This window comes from Suillus bovinus (genome assembly GCF_016758785.1).
Source record: "Suillus bovinus strain UH-Sbo-P2 chromosome Unknown EDB93scaffold_5, whole genome shotgun sequence".
Taxonomy (NCBI): Eukaryota; Fungi; Basidiomycota; class Agaricomycetes; order Boletales; family Suillaceae; genus Suillus; species Suillus bovinus.
In genome coordinates, this window is record NW_024542061.1 from 704430 (window position 1) to 719053 (window position 14624).

The 14624-nt window shown below is 47.9% G+C and overlaps 6 protein-coding genes across 6 annotated transcripts; 2 read left to right on the forward strand and 4 right to left on the reverse strand.

Annotated features, from left to right (window-relative positions):
- Positions 1 to 132: 132 nt before the first annotated feature.
- Positions 133 to 4189, reverse strand: EDB93DRAFT_1199290 (uncharacterized protein). The gene is made up of 12 exons (XM_041450918.1): positions 3754 to 4189; positions 3463 to 3701; positions 3135 to 3407; positions 2619 to 3080; positions 2380 to 2562; positions 1523 to 2326; positions 1280 to 1472; positions 1204 to 1231; positions 862 to 1150; positions 559 to 810; positions 396 to 497; positions 133 to 340 (listed from the first exon to the last, which is right to left on the reverse strand). Exons 1-12 carry the CDS (start codon positions 3869 to 3871, stop codon positions 299 to 301), a joined length of 2985 nt encoding a protein of 994 aa, XP_041312179.1. The 5' UTR covers positions 3872 to 4189; the 3' UTR covers positions 133 to 298.
- A 259-nt stretch (positions 4190 to 4448) lies between these two features.
- Positions 4449 to 6355, forward strand: EDB93DRAFT_1238188 (uncharacterized protein; the record flags this gene model as incomplete). The annotated part of the gene is made up of 6 exons (XM_041451517.1): positions 4449 to 4690; positions 4713 to 4839; positions 4892 to 5092; positions 5165 to 5279; positions 5335 to 5618; positions 5666 to 6355. The coding sequence occupies 6 exons, from the start codon at positions 4449 to 4451 to the stop codon at positions 6353 to 6355; spliced, it is 1659 nt and encodes a 552-aa protein (XP_041312180.1).
- Positions 6356 to 6422: 67 nt separating this feature from the next.
- EDB93DRAFT_670052 (uncharacterized protein) lies at positions 6423 to 7248 on the reverse strand. The gene is made up of 6 exons (XM_041457052.1): positions 7103 to 7248; positions 6952 to 6981; positions 6827 to 6858; positions 6654 to 6746; positions 6500 to 6603; positions 6423 to 6440 (listed from the first exon to the last, which is right to left on the reverse strand). Exons 1-5 carry the CDS (start codon positions 7143 to 7145, stop codon positions 6550 to 6552), a joined length of 252 nt encoding a protein of 83 aa, XP_041312181.1. The 5' UTR covers positions 7146 to 7248; the 3' UTR covers positions 6423 to 6440; positions 6500 to 6549.
- Positions 7213 to 9737, reverse strand: EDB93DRAFT_670069 (uncharacterized protein). The gene is made up of 4 exons (XM_041457053.1): positions 9472 to 9737; positions 9137 to 9418; positions 8333 to 9090; positions 7213 to 8283 (listed from the first exon to the last, which is right to left on the reverse strand). Exons 1-4 carry the CDS (start codon positions 9569 to 9571, stop codon positions 7492 to 7494), a joined length of 1932 nt encoding a protein of 643 aa, XP_041312182.1. The 5' UTR covers positions 9572 to 9737; the 3' UTR covers positions 7213 to 7491.
- Positions 9738 to 9813: 76 nt separating this feature from the next.
- EDB93DRAFT_1121518 (uncharacterized protein) lies at positions 9814 to 12150 on the forward strand. Its single transcript, XM_041448552.1, has 11 exons — positions 9814 to 9955; positions 10000 to 10032; positions 10085 to 10175; positions 10231 to 10245; positions 10302 to 10486; positions 10549 to 10670; positions 10719 to 10858; positions 10907 to 10937; positions 10990 to 11400; positions 11458 to 11467; positions 11521 to 12150. Exons 1-11 carry the CDS (start codon positions 9905 to 9907, stop codon positions 11740 to 11742), a joined length of 1311 nt encoding a protein of 436 aa, XP_041312183.1. The 5' UTR covers positions 9814 to 9904; the 3' UTR covers positions 11743 to 12150.
- A 362-nt stretch (positions 12151 to 12512) lies between these two features.
- Positions 12513 to 14586, reverse strand: EDB93DRAFT_670544 (SHQ1 protein-domain-containing protein). The gene is made up of 7 exons (XM_041457054.1): positions 14299 to 14586; positions 13897 to 14242; positions 13609 to 13846; positions 13427 to 13554; positions 12915 to 13374; positions 12681 to 12848; positions 12513 to 12625 (listed from the first exon to the last, which is right to left on the reverse strand). The coding sequence occupies exons 1-6, from the start codon at positions 14371 to 14373 to the stop codon at positions 12689 to 12691; spliced, it is 1407 nt and encodes a 468-aa protein (XP_041312184.1). The 5' UTR covers positions 14374 to 14586; the 3' UTR covers positions 12513 to 12625; positions 12681 to 12688.
- Positions 14587 to 14624: the final 38 nt, after the last annotated feature.

The following is a 14624-nucleotide window of genomic DNA, read 5'->3' on the forward strand; positions in this document are numbered from 1 at the left end:
CATATTATATGGAGACTCTTGTCACAGTATCACAAATTCACTTACGGCTTCAGCCAAGAACAAGCTTATACCCGAGTGACCCTTACATAAAAATAGTTGCAACCATTGACAGCCCTGGCATACGTGTGTTTTACAATGTCAATTGCCATCCCCTCCCTTGTCTATTCAAGACTCAGTACTTATAACACTGGCAGCGATACTACTACCATCTCTCGAGATACTCAGTAATAAGTTCTAGGGTTCTACCCATTTTCATTATTACAAGGCTGATACATTCGTAATCCACCATATGATCCCATCATTTGAGCTCCACTTGGGTGGGAGGGTCAATAAACACCGTCTATGAACAAATGAGCTTGGCACAGTGAAGAATAGAGCAAACTATTGGTACTCACTGTCACAAATTTGAGGACCTCGTCGATGGCAAGGACAGGCAAGCTGAGGTATAAAACCATTTGCCATTCAGCCCAGTTCAGTGGCGTTATTTGAAACAGCGCCTAAGAACAAACATTTTATATAACCTTCCAAATTTAGTGAGATCAACGCGAGAAGACTGACCGTGAAGAATGGAATATACAAAATAGCAAAGTGAAGTGCCATGCTAAGAGTTATTGCTCCCACGAGGAACGGGTTCTTCCACACGGGTAAACGCAGCAGGCTCTCGTTCTCAGATAGCGAGTTCATTGCGTTGAACATCTCTACCATTACAAGAATCGACAGGCTCATGGTTGTCGCACGATGTGACATGACGTTCGTAAACATCTCGCACCCAATCTCTGGAAAGAGCGTAGAGCACTGGTGGAAATGAGTCTGCCGGACTCATCAGCATGGAACGAACGATTGAGTCAGGGCAATACATACAAGTTGATGGAACGTGATCTGCGGTCCTTCCGAGTAGAAGATGAACCACCACGCATATCCGAACACGGTAGCGCATCCGACGTAAGTACCAATGACCATGTAACGGAAAAACAGCCATTTTCCAACAAGAGGCTCCTGACTGTTTCTTGGAGGAACCCGCATGATAGAATGATCTGACGGGTTGAACCCAAGGGCGGTGGCAGGTAAACTGTCTGTAACAAGGTTGACCCACAGGAGTTGTACTGGGATAAGTGCTTCTGGCATGCCGAGCAGAACAGTCAAAAATATGCTATAATAAAACTGTCAGAATCCACTCGGGATGATAACAATATATAGTCCCACCTAACGACCTCGCCAATATTTGATGAGACTAGAACTGGTCAGCAGGAACGACTAAGACAAAGTGAATTGCGCGTACTCAGGTATCGGATAAATTGCTTAGTGTTGTTGTATATGAGTCTACCTTCTTCTACCGCAAGCTCTATAGTTGCAAAGTTGGAATCCGCGAGCACCATATCAGCAGCCAATTTGGCAACATCAGTACCGCTTCCCATAGCGACCCCGATATCTGCCTTTTTCAGCGCCGGGGCATCGTTTACACCATCACCAGTCTAGAAAGACGTGTTAGTTAGCGGCAGAGATGACAAGTACCCCGACCAACCATAGCTACAACCAGCCCGAGACCTTGCAAAATATCAACAAGTTGGCTCTTGTGCGCTGGTTCTGTTCGACTAAAGAGACTAGCACGTTGTACAGCCTTGATCTTCTCCTCAGCACTGAGCTCATCTAGTTCCCGGCCAGTGTAGCTTTTCCCTGTCAAGTCCTCATTCTCTCCGAAGATCCCAATCTTCCTGCAGATCGTTTCTGCAGTGCCCTTATTGTCGCCAGTGATGCAGATAACACGAATGCCAGCGGCTTTACAGTTCGCAACAGCAAGACGGACTTCCGGTCTTGGAGGATCGAGCATTCCAACCAGAGAAACGAACACCAAGTTCTGTTCAAATCGAGCATAATCGCTAGTGTTTTGACTTTGATAGTGTGCGGGATCAACGTCTTGAACGTCTACGTAGGCGAAGGCCAGAGTGCGGAGACCAATGGACCCGTAAGAAACCATTTCGGCGAGGAGCATTTTACGTAGCTCTGCAGTTAATGGAATGACCTTGCCATGCACCATGACTGAAGTACACCGCTCCAAGACAGACTCGGGGGCTCCTTTGACAAAGAGGGCACCCTTTCCATTCAGCCGTACAAGGACAGACATCATCTTGCGGTCACGTGAAAATTCCATGGTGAGTAGCTTCGGGATGGAGCTCTCATAATACTCATTTACTACGCTCGCCCGTACGGACGGCGAAAGTGTGGGAAGGGACTGGGTTACTTCTTTGTCCGGACAACCAATCTTCTCTACGAGAACTTTCAAGGCAGCTTCAGTTGGCTCCCCCACATTACTGTACGAGGCCTTCTCCTAGGAACACCAATGAGATAGAGAACACCACATGGCAGTGCGGTAGAGCTCACGGAATTGTAGACAATGTTCGCGTCATTACATATAGCGCTAATCTCCGCGAGACGCCTGATGGGATCCGACTGCAGATTCACAGCCTTTTTTGTGGTGGAGGTGATTGAGCCGTGTGGGGAATAAGTTGTACCTTCAACATGATGGTCTTCTGGAAGGCCGGTTTGCGCATTGATGATGAGGAACTTGAGTAGCAAGATTAAGTGAGATGCACCTCATACGGTAGTGAATCGTATGTCACCTTTGAAACGCTCATCTGGTTGGTAGTGAGAGTGCCCGTTTTGTCCGAGCAAATGACATTGGTACAACCGAGAGTCTCCACACTTGGTAAATTCCTGACAATCGCGTTCTTCTGCGCCATCTTCTTCGTTCCTAGAGCCAAACATGCTGTAATGACGGCAGCAAGACCTTCTGGGATAGCAGCCACCGCAAGAGCCACCGCAATTTTGAAGTAATAGATGGCGCCCTTCATTACACCATGGTGTGCAGGGTCCCAGAAGTGCCGGAAATTGACCAACCACACCAGGATACAGATCACGGAGATCACTTTGGCCAACATATCACCGAAATCATCGAGTTTGCGTTTGAGAGGAGTCTTTTCACTGATTTGCTGTGAAATTGAATGGTGGATGTGGCCGATAGCGGTCTTCTGACCAGTGAAAGTGACGATGGCTCGCGCGCTCCCATTGACTACTGTGGTACCCTAGATAATGATGAACACCTTGTTAGACGTCGAGGAAGGAAGGAGAGCGCTTACAGAGAACAACATGTTTGTCATGTCCTGTTTCACGGCGCCTGTATCAGGGACGACATCGACCGACTTGTTCACGCTAACACTCTCGCCAGTAAGGATGGCCTGGTCTACCCTAAAGCTACTGGAGGATATGGACAAGATTCTGCAATCTGCTGGAATTTTGTCGCCAACTGAAACCGAAACGATATCACCTGGAACGAGTTCAGAGGCATGAATGTGGGTCAATTGGCCAGACCTGAGGACTTTAGCCTCGTCAGGGGAATATTCCTTCAAAGCCTACACGAACACACATGAACATGGGTGTACCACAAGACTACAGGATATAACTCACGTCTATGGCTTGCTCCGCGTTTGTTTCTTGTACCACCCCAACAGCTGCATTGGCGATAAGAATGAGCAGTATGACAGTGGGTTCGACGAATGCTCCAAACAAAGTGGTATCCTCAGAGTCATCTAGCAATGCCAAAATGAAGGATATGACTGCTGACGCAAGCAGGATCATCACCAGCTGATCCTTGAACTGTTCTAGGATAAGCTCCCATAATGGAGTTGGAGGTTCTTCTGGGAGCTCTGCACAAGATGTTAGCTACCAAAACAAAATACTTGAACAAGCAGAACTGACCGTTCTTTCCGTACACTTCAGCATGCTTGGCGGCGTGAGCTGCAGTTAGTCCGCGAGTCGCGTCAACACCAAAGTGCTCTAGAACATGCTCCGGGGTATCGGCCCAAGGATGGTCCATGACCGTAGTAGATAAAAAAGATGGTACAAACGCACAACCTAAGACCTTTGAACGGGACCGGAATTTGCTTTAGTGTGTTGCTGTAAAATTTTGCTGACGTGTCCGATTTGTTTGCGCAAGTTGTCGACGAGTTGACCCACGCGCCTCATGTGCGTGAACGTTCGAGTTGTGCGCTCGCCGATACCAACGTTGAACGTAGGTCATATTAGCGTAGGAGACAACTATTTCATAAGTGGTAGGGTATACAATACGCGGTATACATGTAATTGGTATAGACAAGCACGCCATTTAATTAGGCGCAACTCCATTTAAATTAATATTATTTGTCAAGTATCAGCATCTAGATTTATGCTAAGTAACCTAATTAAGCCTTATCCTGATCCAATGGCCTGCAGCTGCGGCTGGCCAAGTCGGGCCTTCAACTTGCCACCAAACACAAACACAAGTAAATACACTACGGTGACCTAATTGTCCATTGAACAGCAAAGGAAGTTCGCGCATATACGACGGTCTCGTAGCTCAATTTCGTCGGTTTCTCTCAACTTCCCAACACGTTATCGTCTTTGGAATTGAAGCCATGGGTAACACCAGCTCGTCGTCCTCACGCGGACATCACGACGACACCGTTGACTACGGTCATCTCACTCCTCAGGGCGTCTACACTGGGTCCAAAGATTGGAATCATGGGATCGTCACCCAGCTCATCGTAGATCGCAGGCTTGCTCCTTTCTATCGACCTCTAGAAGATTACAATGAAAACTGGGACGATGAGCAGATCATGTCAGCTAGAAGGGTCCTTCCAGATACTGACAGCACCAAGTTCCGACACCCCCCCTACAAGGGTTGACTCGCGAGATTCCACAAAGCCAGCTCATCAGTCTAAACGGCCTGGTGCATCTAAGGAGCCTTCCCGTTATCCAGAGGCTGCCATTTACAGAGGTGCTGTAGAATGCCCAATATGTTTCCTTGTGCGTTATCTCTCACGTGCGTCATGCAACCACTGAGTAAGTTGTATCTTAGTATTACCCCCCTAACATGAACCATTCAAGGTGTTGCGATCAAGCAATATGCACGGAGTGTTTTGTTCAGATAAAGAGGACCGAACCCACTGCTACACATCTCGTATCTGAGCCAGCAGCATGCCCATATTGTGTACAGGAGAATTTTGGTGTGGTATATACTCCTCCTTCATGGCGTACTGGAATCGGGAGCGATGGAACGGTTTGTTTTCTTCAAAGATATCCCTTATTATAACTGACGAGGTAACTTCGTTCTTTGCTCATTGTCATCCAGTCATTACCAGTATGGTCGGATATCCCTAAAGGCGCGCAGCAGAACATAGCCAGTGCGGCTCACAAACGACGTCGCAAAAGCTTTGGTCATGATAGTCCGGAAGTGGTCACTACAGGTAAATGACTTGCGCTCGAACGATCCGTATCATCATTGTGTCTTCCTGTGCATAGATTCTATAAGGCCAGACTGGGAAGCTAAACTTGCCGCTGTTCGAGCTGCGGTTACGCGCCGTGCAAATAGGCGAATAATCATGCGTCAAGTAGGAGACAGACTCATACCAGTTGGTGTGACCAGTGGCCGGGTTCATCCCCTACCGACCGGCGAGGCTCAGGACGGTGGTGAAGGGGAAAACAATGGCAGTCGGAGAAGTCGGCGACATAGAAATAATGGTGGTCAGCCGGACATCAGCCAGTTGTTGGGTCAGATGGGGCTGGGTGGGCAAGATTTGGAAGAGGTATTAGCTTTGTGCTGTGACGTATATGAACTAATATGCCTTTTCAGTTGATGGTGATGGAGGCTATGCGCCTCTCACTTTTGGAGCATGAAGAGCAGCAGAGAAAAGAAGAAGAGAAACGGAAGAAAGAAGCCGCTGCTGCTGCTGCTTCAGGGGAGGGAGATACTCCCAGTCGATCAAGTGAGGATCAGACGACCACAGACACAGTGGGGAACAACGCTTCCAATATCCCATCGGCCGCCCGGAGCTTGGAGTCAGGAGAGGGAACAGCCGAAGCGAATCACGGTGGTAGTCGGGCAATGACCCCTGTAGCAGGTCAACCAACCTCTTCATTTCACTCGCAGACACCCGTTGATACCAGCGCCACCCGCAGTGATGGGGCAATCTCGATTTCAGCCTACCCACAATGCCTGACACCGGACACTTTATCTCCGATGATTATTGATGGAACTGTTGATTCCACAGCATCGGCTGCGCCCGATGGAGTAGCCCAGCTTTCAAGTCAGAATGCTTCCATGTATATTGACAGCATGCAGCCATCTGCAGGGACGCCTGGTGCGGCCTCCATATCGTCATCTATTTCGAGCTCCAATACTCTAGGACAGTCGTCTTATGATGCCCTTCCATCTTCACCAGAATCGTCGACGGAGCAACCGTTGTTGAAACATGGACTCAATTTCAATCCGGACTGCCAGTCAAGGCCGCTAATTCATGATTGGGGGGTTGTGTGTTTATAGATTCTGGAGGAGCATATTTCATGATTCTTAATGTTACCACGTGCTGACATGTCATTTCATGAATTTGATTTTGTTCGCCATCAGACTTCGTGGAAGATGTCATGTGTATATCCGCGGAATGGTGGTGAGACGTTTCTCACTGACGGATGCAATTACACTCGTATCGTCTCACGGCACCGACATTGACTTGTCCTCTACCGCTGATTCTGTTGCTCGGCCCAAATGGGTTTTCCTGCATCTGGATCACTCTAGTCGTATAGAAATAAATAAGACGGCGCAGCATGTGTAAAATACTAACCTGAGCATCGACTTGACGCTTTATGGTTTGCTCTTGAAGGGCTCTGGCTGCACGGTTTGCATCGACCTTTCGCCGCAGATCAGGTGCCATTGCCTACGCTTATGATGAGACATGGTTCTACTATGCATCACCTCGGAACAGTTGGAATAATCCAGCATGGGGAAAGAACTCACGGCATATGTCTGTTCAGGTGTAGGTACGGTTGCTACAAATCAAGAACAAGGCGATGACATCAGGAGGAACAGAGAACGGGCAAATCAGATGGTGAAGGTCCCCGTATGATAGGTAGAAGACGAACCGCTCATCAAAAGGTAACCCAGGCCCATCACTGGCGTACCAAAAGCACCGTGCATCAAGTAAATTTCAACAATTGAGTCCAGTTCGTGCCGAGAATCATGTGCAGCTACAGTCAGCCTTCTGTGCTTGTCGGTTCGAATGATACGACTCACGACCGCCTCCTAGCAATGTCATTCTGAACCATGGAAAACTCATTGTGCGGGATTAAGTTGTTCTTGCGTTTGGTAAGTTGACGCTGTACTAGTGCGAGCCCAGTATTTACTTATTTGTATCTCAGACGCGCATCATACCTGGAAGTTAACTCCGGAACCTGGACCACCGCAATACTCATCAACTCGGAGGTCATCAAAACAAGCGTCCGAGGACATGCCCCAAGATATGCAATGATAGTAGAATTGGACGTTCTACAGTAAGTCGTGCTGGTATGCAGTATTGATTGTTGAAAAAAAACTATGCAGAGAGAACTTATGCTAGAGAAAGAAAGCATGACAGTAGGAAAACAGTGGCGATAAATAGTATAGCATGCAGGGAATCCGTCTAATCAGCCTTCCGCGTGCAGAAATGTCCGTATCACTTGTTGGCCGTTCAGCTTCCTGCGCTGAGACACAAAATCCATCATATCCGCAGTGCTTCTGCGGCTCACCAATTCTATTCTTGCTAGTTCCTCCTCCCATGCACGCATCTCCACTTGGCCGACTTTCTCAAACAACAAGCTGCTTTCTGCGCGGACAGAACCTTCGGGTGTTGCCGAGTGCGCTCCTTCAGAGCTCGCGCTTGAACTAGAATGGCCAAGCCGTGGAGCTTCCACCCACTTTTGTTTGAAAGCACCATGAGTACTGCGTTCATTAGTGGTAGGTCCACTGTATGCAGTTTCTGGGCGCAGGGGAACGGGGTGTCGATTGCTATGATTGTGAAGATGGTTATATCCCCGTGACCCATGTGGCGTGTCCCGGGGCCCCGCAGAAGTGTGGGGTCTGCGTATGGACTTTAGCTTGTACTTGCTTCCGGATTGTGGGGATGATAGAGAGGAAAACTTGTGGGTATGCCCATTTGATATTTCATGCTCGCCTTTAGGTGCAACGGGCGCCTTTTCTGGTACTTTGGCAATTGCAGGTGGGCTACGAGGTGGCGATGGTAGTTGAGTATTTGTATTTGTATTTGTATTTGGACGTTCTCGTTTTGATCGTTTGGGGGACCTAGACTTGGACTGCCCTGCAGCGGAATAACGTGAAAGAGCCAATTGACGCTGAGCCTCGTTGGTCGAGACTACGATGATTTCTTGGTCATCAAGCTCAACCGTTTCGGCGCTCGAGTTAGGGGAGGAGACGATCAACTAAAACACATGATCAGGCAAACAACAAGGGGGAAAATATGTGACATACCTTTACGCGAATAAAAAACCTGATAGAAACCATGCCGGTCTGAAGCGTTTCTCCAACCGTCCATCGACTACTTGGACTGGCATCGGGCCAAGAAAAGGTGAGCGTCTGACGCCAGGTGCCCGTAGAATCGCGAGTGAAGCGATGAGAAGATTCAAGATGAGCATAAATATGTGTCGTTGTCCGTTCGTTTGTATAAGTTGCTTGTGAGGTACTAGGCACTGGTGATTGTTGTTGTGGCAGAAGAGGTCGTGTGTCAGATATCAAGGAAGAGGTTGAGGAAAGGTGAGAGAGATCATTTGAGGATGACGCTGCGGATGTGGGGTCGTAGGAGTTCGCTGCGATAGAGTGATGATTATGAGAGTTTGATTCTCGACTTGATGCAAGGTATGAGTGTGATGACAATGTAGGGGCTGATGGTGTCGAGGTACCAGAAGGCAATGTTGGGAGCTCGGAGAATTGAATTCTTCTTTCAACAACGGCAGTTGCACTACGAATGGATACAGCTGAATCGAGTGGTTGAACGGTGACTTGCAAAGAAACGATGTCGAGGGGGCCAACGGGTTTAGTGGGCAGTATAATACGATAACGCAGTGAAGGACCTCTCGACTTGGTGGTTAGGGAGGATAGATAAGATGTTGGGGGCGGGGTTACTGGAGAGGGAGGAGACGCATTCCCTGGTAAGTCATGGCGGATCAAATAGAGATCGTAATGTTTAAGCAAGCGAGAACCGACGCCCGGAATGGGAGCGTGATTGACGACTGAACGACGTAAGACACGAGTTATTGAATGCCTGAAATCACATACCGGCCTCGATTCGCCAACATATCCGATACTCTTGAAAGTAAAGAGCCGTACTTGGTCCAGCAGTATGAGCTGGGATGGTTAGTCGGAATGGGTGTTCCACATTTCCAATTTCCGCCCAATCTTGATTGTCTGGTTTCCTCCATAACGTGACGGAGTGCTCTACCAAAATCTTGGATTGTACTGTCCCTAATCGGCCGTGACGAAATTCATAACACCGAACAAAGACTGTTATATCTTTGGCAGGGAGATGTTTTCCATCCTGCTCGATTTCGGTGCGGACGACTGAGTGTATGCGTATGAGAGGACGATATGAATTGACGAGAAGATATACGGACCTCCTTCGAACTTGACAGGTGTTAAGCCGAGGTAGCCACTGCAGGGAAAGAAACGAACGCCATGGTTGCCTTTGGGAGAGGAAAGTGTAAGCTTCACCATGAAGGGCGATTGGGACGACGTTGAGACTGGCGGTGATGTTGACGTTGTCGGTGAGTACGACGACGAGCAAAAGAGTGAAAGAAAAGAGAGTGATGGAGGAAGAATTTAAAGACGCCCAGAAGCAATTGGGATAAATAAGTGGCCAATAATTGGTACCAAGAATATTCATGACAGCGAGCGAGAAGCAAGAGCATCGCGACACGATCTCCCGATCTTTGATCCAGATCTATTCATCTACGGGGCAACCGGCGTTGAATATAGTATTGTCACGCCGGCTACTTGTCACGCGGCCAACGCCCTTTCGCCTCTTGCTTCGACTACCACAACCCAACGATGCCTTCGTCATTCTATGTTCCCATTCTCCTTGCGGGTATGATAATTACGGTGTGTCATCATGCTCTGAATCTTCATCAACTCATGCTTTGTAGGGTTCGAGTAATTCTTTGTGGAGCAAATGGCAGGTATGTTCAGCCTCGCGTTCAGAGACACGGGCAGAATTCACCAATAGAGTAGGACATGCAATGCGTGGAGAATTGTAGCGATCCAAACCCTGCAAACCACGTTCTTTACGAGCAGCCCGTATGGCAAAGTCTCCAGATGTTCCGTCCGTAGCTTTTATGTTCATTGCTACCACGTTCTACGCTAACAATCCGTGCTAGTCGGCGAAATGCTTTGTCAGTTTCACTTTCTTCCCAATTGGCAATCTTCCGTTTATTCATACATCATCTAGGCTTTCTCCCCGTCATTTATACGTGGCTTCGTGCACGTCAGCGTACTGCACCCGTATTTCTTCCTTCAGATTCAGAAGAAGACGTTCATGAATCCGGTAAAGTCGAGGAAACCTGTCGAGAGCTACGAGGCTGGAACATTCTTCTTTTGTGGTTTCCCGCTGCCTGCGATCTCACCGGAACAACGGTCCGTCGGTCTTCTATATTTCCTTTTGGCCCCGTCTTGATAACAACTTTCCATTCGAACAGCTTATGAACGTCGGTCTCCTCTATACCCCCGTGTCAATCTATCAGATGACACGTGGAGCTCTCGTTCTTTTTGTGGGCATCCTTAGCGTCATCTTTTTACACCGTCGTTTATGGCTTTATCAGTACGTCCTCCCCCGTTCTTCCATTGGATAGTTCTGAATTATCCATAGATGGGCCTCTCTCTTGACAGTCATGGCCGGTATTTTGCTGGTAGGATACAGCGGTTCGCTTATCAAAGACGTTGTACAATCCACCTTGAATCTCTTGGGTTCTGACCAGCCAGAGCCTGAAGTCACCAAGGTCCTCGTTGGTAGGCATCTTATCACTTTTTATAGGAGCCCATACTCACCATACATAGGCGTCTTCTTCATTCTCTTCGCCCAGGTGTTGTAAGTATTTCAACATTCTTTACTTCAGCGGCTAAGAATAGCTGCCGTCTAGTACGGCAACACAGTTCGTCGTAGAAGAGAAGATCATGGCCCGTTATTCCGTGGCACCTTTGGTTGCTGTGGGCTACGAGGGTTTATTCGGCGCCCTCACCATCATCATGTGCATGCCCATTCTGGCTATGCCGTCAATCGCTTCTAGCTCGCCTTTCTTCGACCTTCCTAGGGGTTGGTACCAATTAGTCTACACGCCTAGTGTCCTTTGGTCAGGGATCGCTATCGCGATAAGTATCTCCTTGTTTAATTACTTCGGCTTGAGCGTCACAAGGCATGTGAGCGCCACGGCGAGGAGCTTGGCCGATACATGCAGAACACTCTCGATCTGGCTAGTCAGCCTTGGACTAGGCTGGGAGAAGCTTCTTTTCCCCATTTCCCTCCTCCAAGTAGTGGGATTCTCCCTCCTGGTGTAAGGAAGTCTTTCATACAGCTATTACGTGGTGCTCACGAGTCTTTCATGTTCTAGGTATGGCACGGTACGTCATTACTCGCGTTTTAATGGTAGTTATTGTTTAACGTGGTCTTCTAGTTCCTTTTCAATGGTTTGGTCAACCCTCCCTCTTTCCTCCACCCGCCCTTAGTCCTAGAGGATACGGTAGGTGGCGAAGCGGAAGAAGGGGAAGCCTTGCTCGCATCACAACATCTGGACGATACTGCTGCTCTGCCTGTTGACCTTGGTCAAAGCGGTTACGATGTTTTGCCGAAAGATGTCCGAGTTCATGCGCAAGGACTTTCGTCAGCAGAAGATTGAGGCCTGAGGATCCACCTACATGCTACTTACATTTAATACATTGATCCGTGGACATATGCTGATGCGGACGCCACAATTGATGCGCACCACCGTTTATTAAATTTCACGCCGTCCACGGACCCGCATGTGAACAAAAACCCTGGCACCACATGGTGCTCTCTAGGGATGAGACACGATGCATTTTTTGGAGAACAAGGTCAAGCAAACCTGCTGCCTTTCAAGAATATTTCGAGTCTCGCAGTTCCCCGAATAAGCCGTCTCTGAAGTAGTAGTAGCGTGCTTTTGTGTCGAGAACCAAGCGGCGAATTTCGGCAATTTGCATGTTCTTCTTTCATATCAGGTGGATGCTGTAGACTGGATATAGACTGGCTTCCACAGGTTCTTCCACCGACACGAGGCAGAACGCTAACCTATAAGTATGGCGGAGTCAATGCTTCTCGGAGGTACGGGCGCGAACAGAAAGTTCACCATTTGACTCGAACCACTACATACTTTGGCAAACTTTATTATTCATTCCAAACAGGCTCGAATCACTTCATCGACGCTGTGTGCACGCGGCGCATGCACAAAGCTGCCGAACTTGAAATCGTGCTAACCACTGGCAGCGACTGAGTATGTGTATATATATACGTACTTCCTTAGGAGGTTTACTCGGAGTTGTGCTCAATTCGTGAGTATGGGTGCAGAATCTAGACTTGCCCGTTGTTTACATACTGCGATAAGTATGTGCGAACCGAACCAAAAAGTTATTTACATGTTGCAAGGTGGTACGCTCCAATGAAACGTGTCTTAAATTGGCGATCATCGTAGGTCCGAAAGTCGCATAGCTAATTTGGTTCATGTTTCAACCGCCAGCGAAACATGATTCACGTTGCCCCGGCTGCTAAAATCTTTTGAGTGAGAAGACAAACCCGATGGAGGATGCTAAGCATGCTTACGGAGTGTGTCACAGCTTGGAGACTCCACATACGGTCATTCGGAAGACTCGCTTGTCGCTGTCGCTCAGAAGGCCTACAGCTTCTAAATTCTCGATGTTCCAGCCAATCATCGATTTCGTAATGACCAGAGCTTTCAATTGCTGTGCGATGTCTAATATCATCTCATCGCTGCGGAAGAAAAGATGTTCATATTAACGTTAGCCATTCCATCGGAAAATGAAAATGACTCCGCACCTCGCAGACGCTTGGATCCAAACGCAGAAGTCATCAACCCAGATTTTGTTATACACGTAATATACTTCATGATGGTCCAAAACATGTTTCATCTCCAATAAGCAACGTGTGACCATCCTTCTTCCCTTCGCCAAAATGGCTGCTACATCATTCCGACAAGCATCGGCCATTGCAAAAGAGCGATAGAGAGGGAACGCAAGAGAACGCCGATAAGACGGCATCAAAGATGAAGCGAGATCGTGATCGGTGAACCCAGACGTGGGGATAGACAGAGAAATACTTTTTGAAGATACGTATGGAGGGGGATCCAGCGCCGAGAATGCAGGTATGAGTGAACAGATCGTCCAAGCGCTTTCAGGAGTAGGGTCGTGCTGTGTCGTGCGCCTGTCATAGGCGTATGCGAATAACAGGGTCAACAGTGTCAGATACAGGTTTCGCTGCTGTGATTTTGTTGGCAAGTCTGTCGTAATGTTATCAATGTCAGTATGAAATAAAGCGGAAATACCGCTTACATTCTTTGCGCGGTAAATCGAGCATCGTCATATTCTCGCTCTCGGTGAATATACATTCAGCATCTTTGAGCCCGGGATCTTCCCAGGCAAGAAGTTCTTGAATATACTCATCATCCATGTAGTCTGCCCTGCAGGAGGAGGCGAATGAGCGTTCAGATTGATGTCTTGTTTAGGGATCATACATATAATGCTCCTCATCCCATTTCATCTCTTCATGTTGCAATCTTTTCGCTCGTCGTTCTTCTGGTAAACAGCTCTCAGCTTCAATCCCAAGTTCATTGACATCATTTTCTGTGTGAGCAACGTGGGTGAAGTACCCCGTGTACATGTCCAAGAACCCATAGTATCTTTTTGTGGATAGTTGTAATGGAGAAGAGGATTCTGCGACAGTCTGGGGAAACTGCCAGTCATTTTCAGCGGCTGGAAGTGATGTGAGGATGTTTGTTGAAGTGTGAAGTCATCGCACGCACCTTGCAATATTTCCCGCTGTTCGAGCGAGATTGCATCAGTTAAATATACAAGTTCTTCCAGCTCGCTTTGTGATGAAGTCTCAGACTCGATGACTTCTATTGTCGGTTTTTTTGGAACTTCGACATGACGAGGAGCCAGTAGCTTTGCCAGTAAGTCCAAGTCAGGGAATTCCTGTCCTTTCACCTCTTTAGTCAGTGTGACCGTTAAATATCCACTGCTTGGATCATAGGTTGCAGAGGATTGGTCGTCCTCGAGGACCGAATGAGGAAAGTTGATACGAAGGAAATAAGGATTGATATGAACGGTCAACAAGGTTTCATCGACGTTGATCTCCACATCAGAGGCCTACTTCGAGAATAACATTGATCAGGCTTGGGAACACAAGTGCTGCGCAAACGTACTCTTATTGATGGGCAATAGATTGATACTGCCACTGCTTCAAGAGTTTGGGTACAGTAAAATCGCGGAGTTATCATGTTGTAACGACCTCGAAGACCGAAATGGCGATGGCTGTTCAGGCCTTAGGTTTCGTGAAAGACCTAGCGAATATATCCGATTCTAGGATTAATTGGTCTAGACGGAACGACTAGATTTGATGCGATGTTGCAGCAGTTTGTATGATGGAATCAAAACAAGTTTCAGAGTCATTCCGAGTCAGTGCCACGTCGGATCAAATACTACTTATACTCGCGCTAATTGGTGGATGTTCCAATCACTATATCCCTCG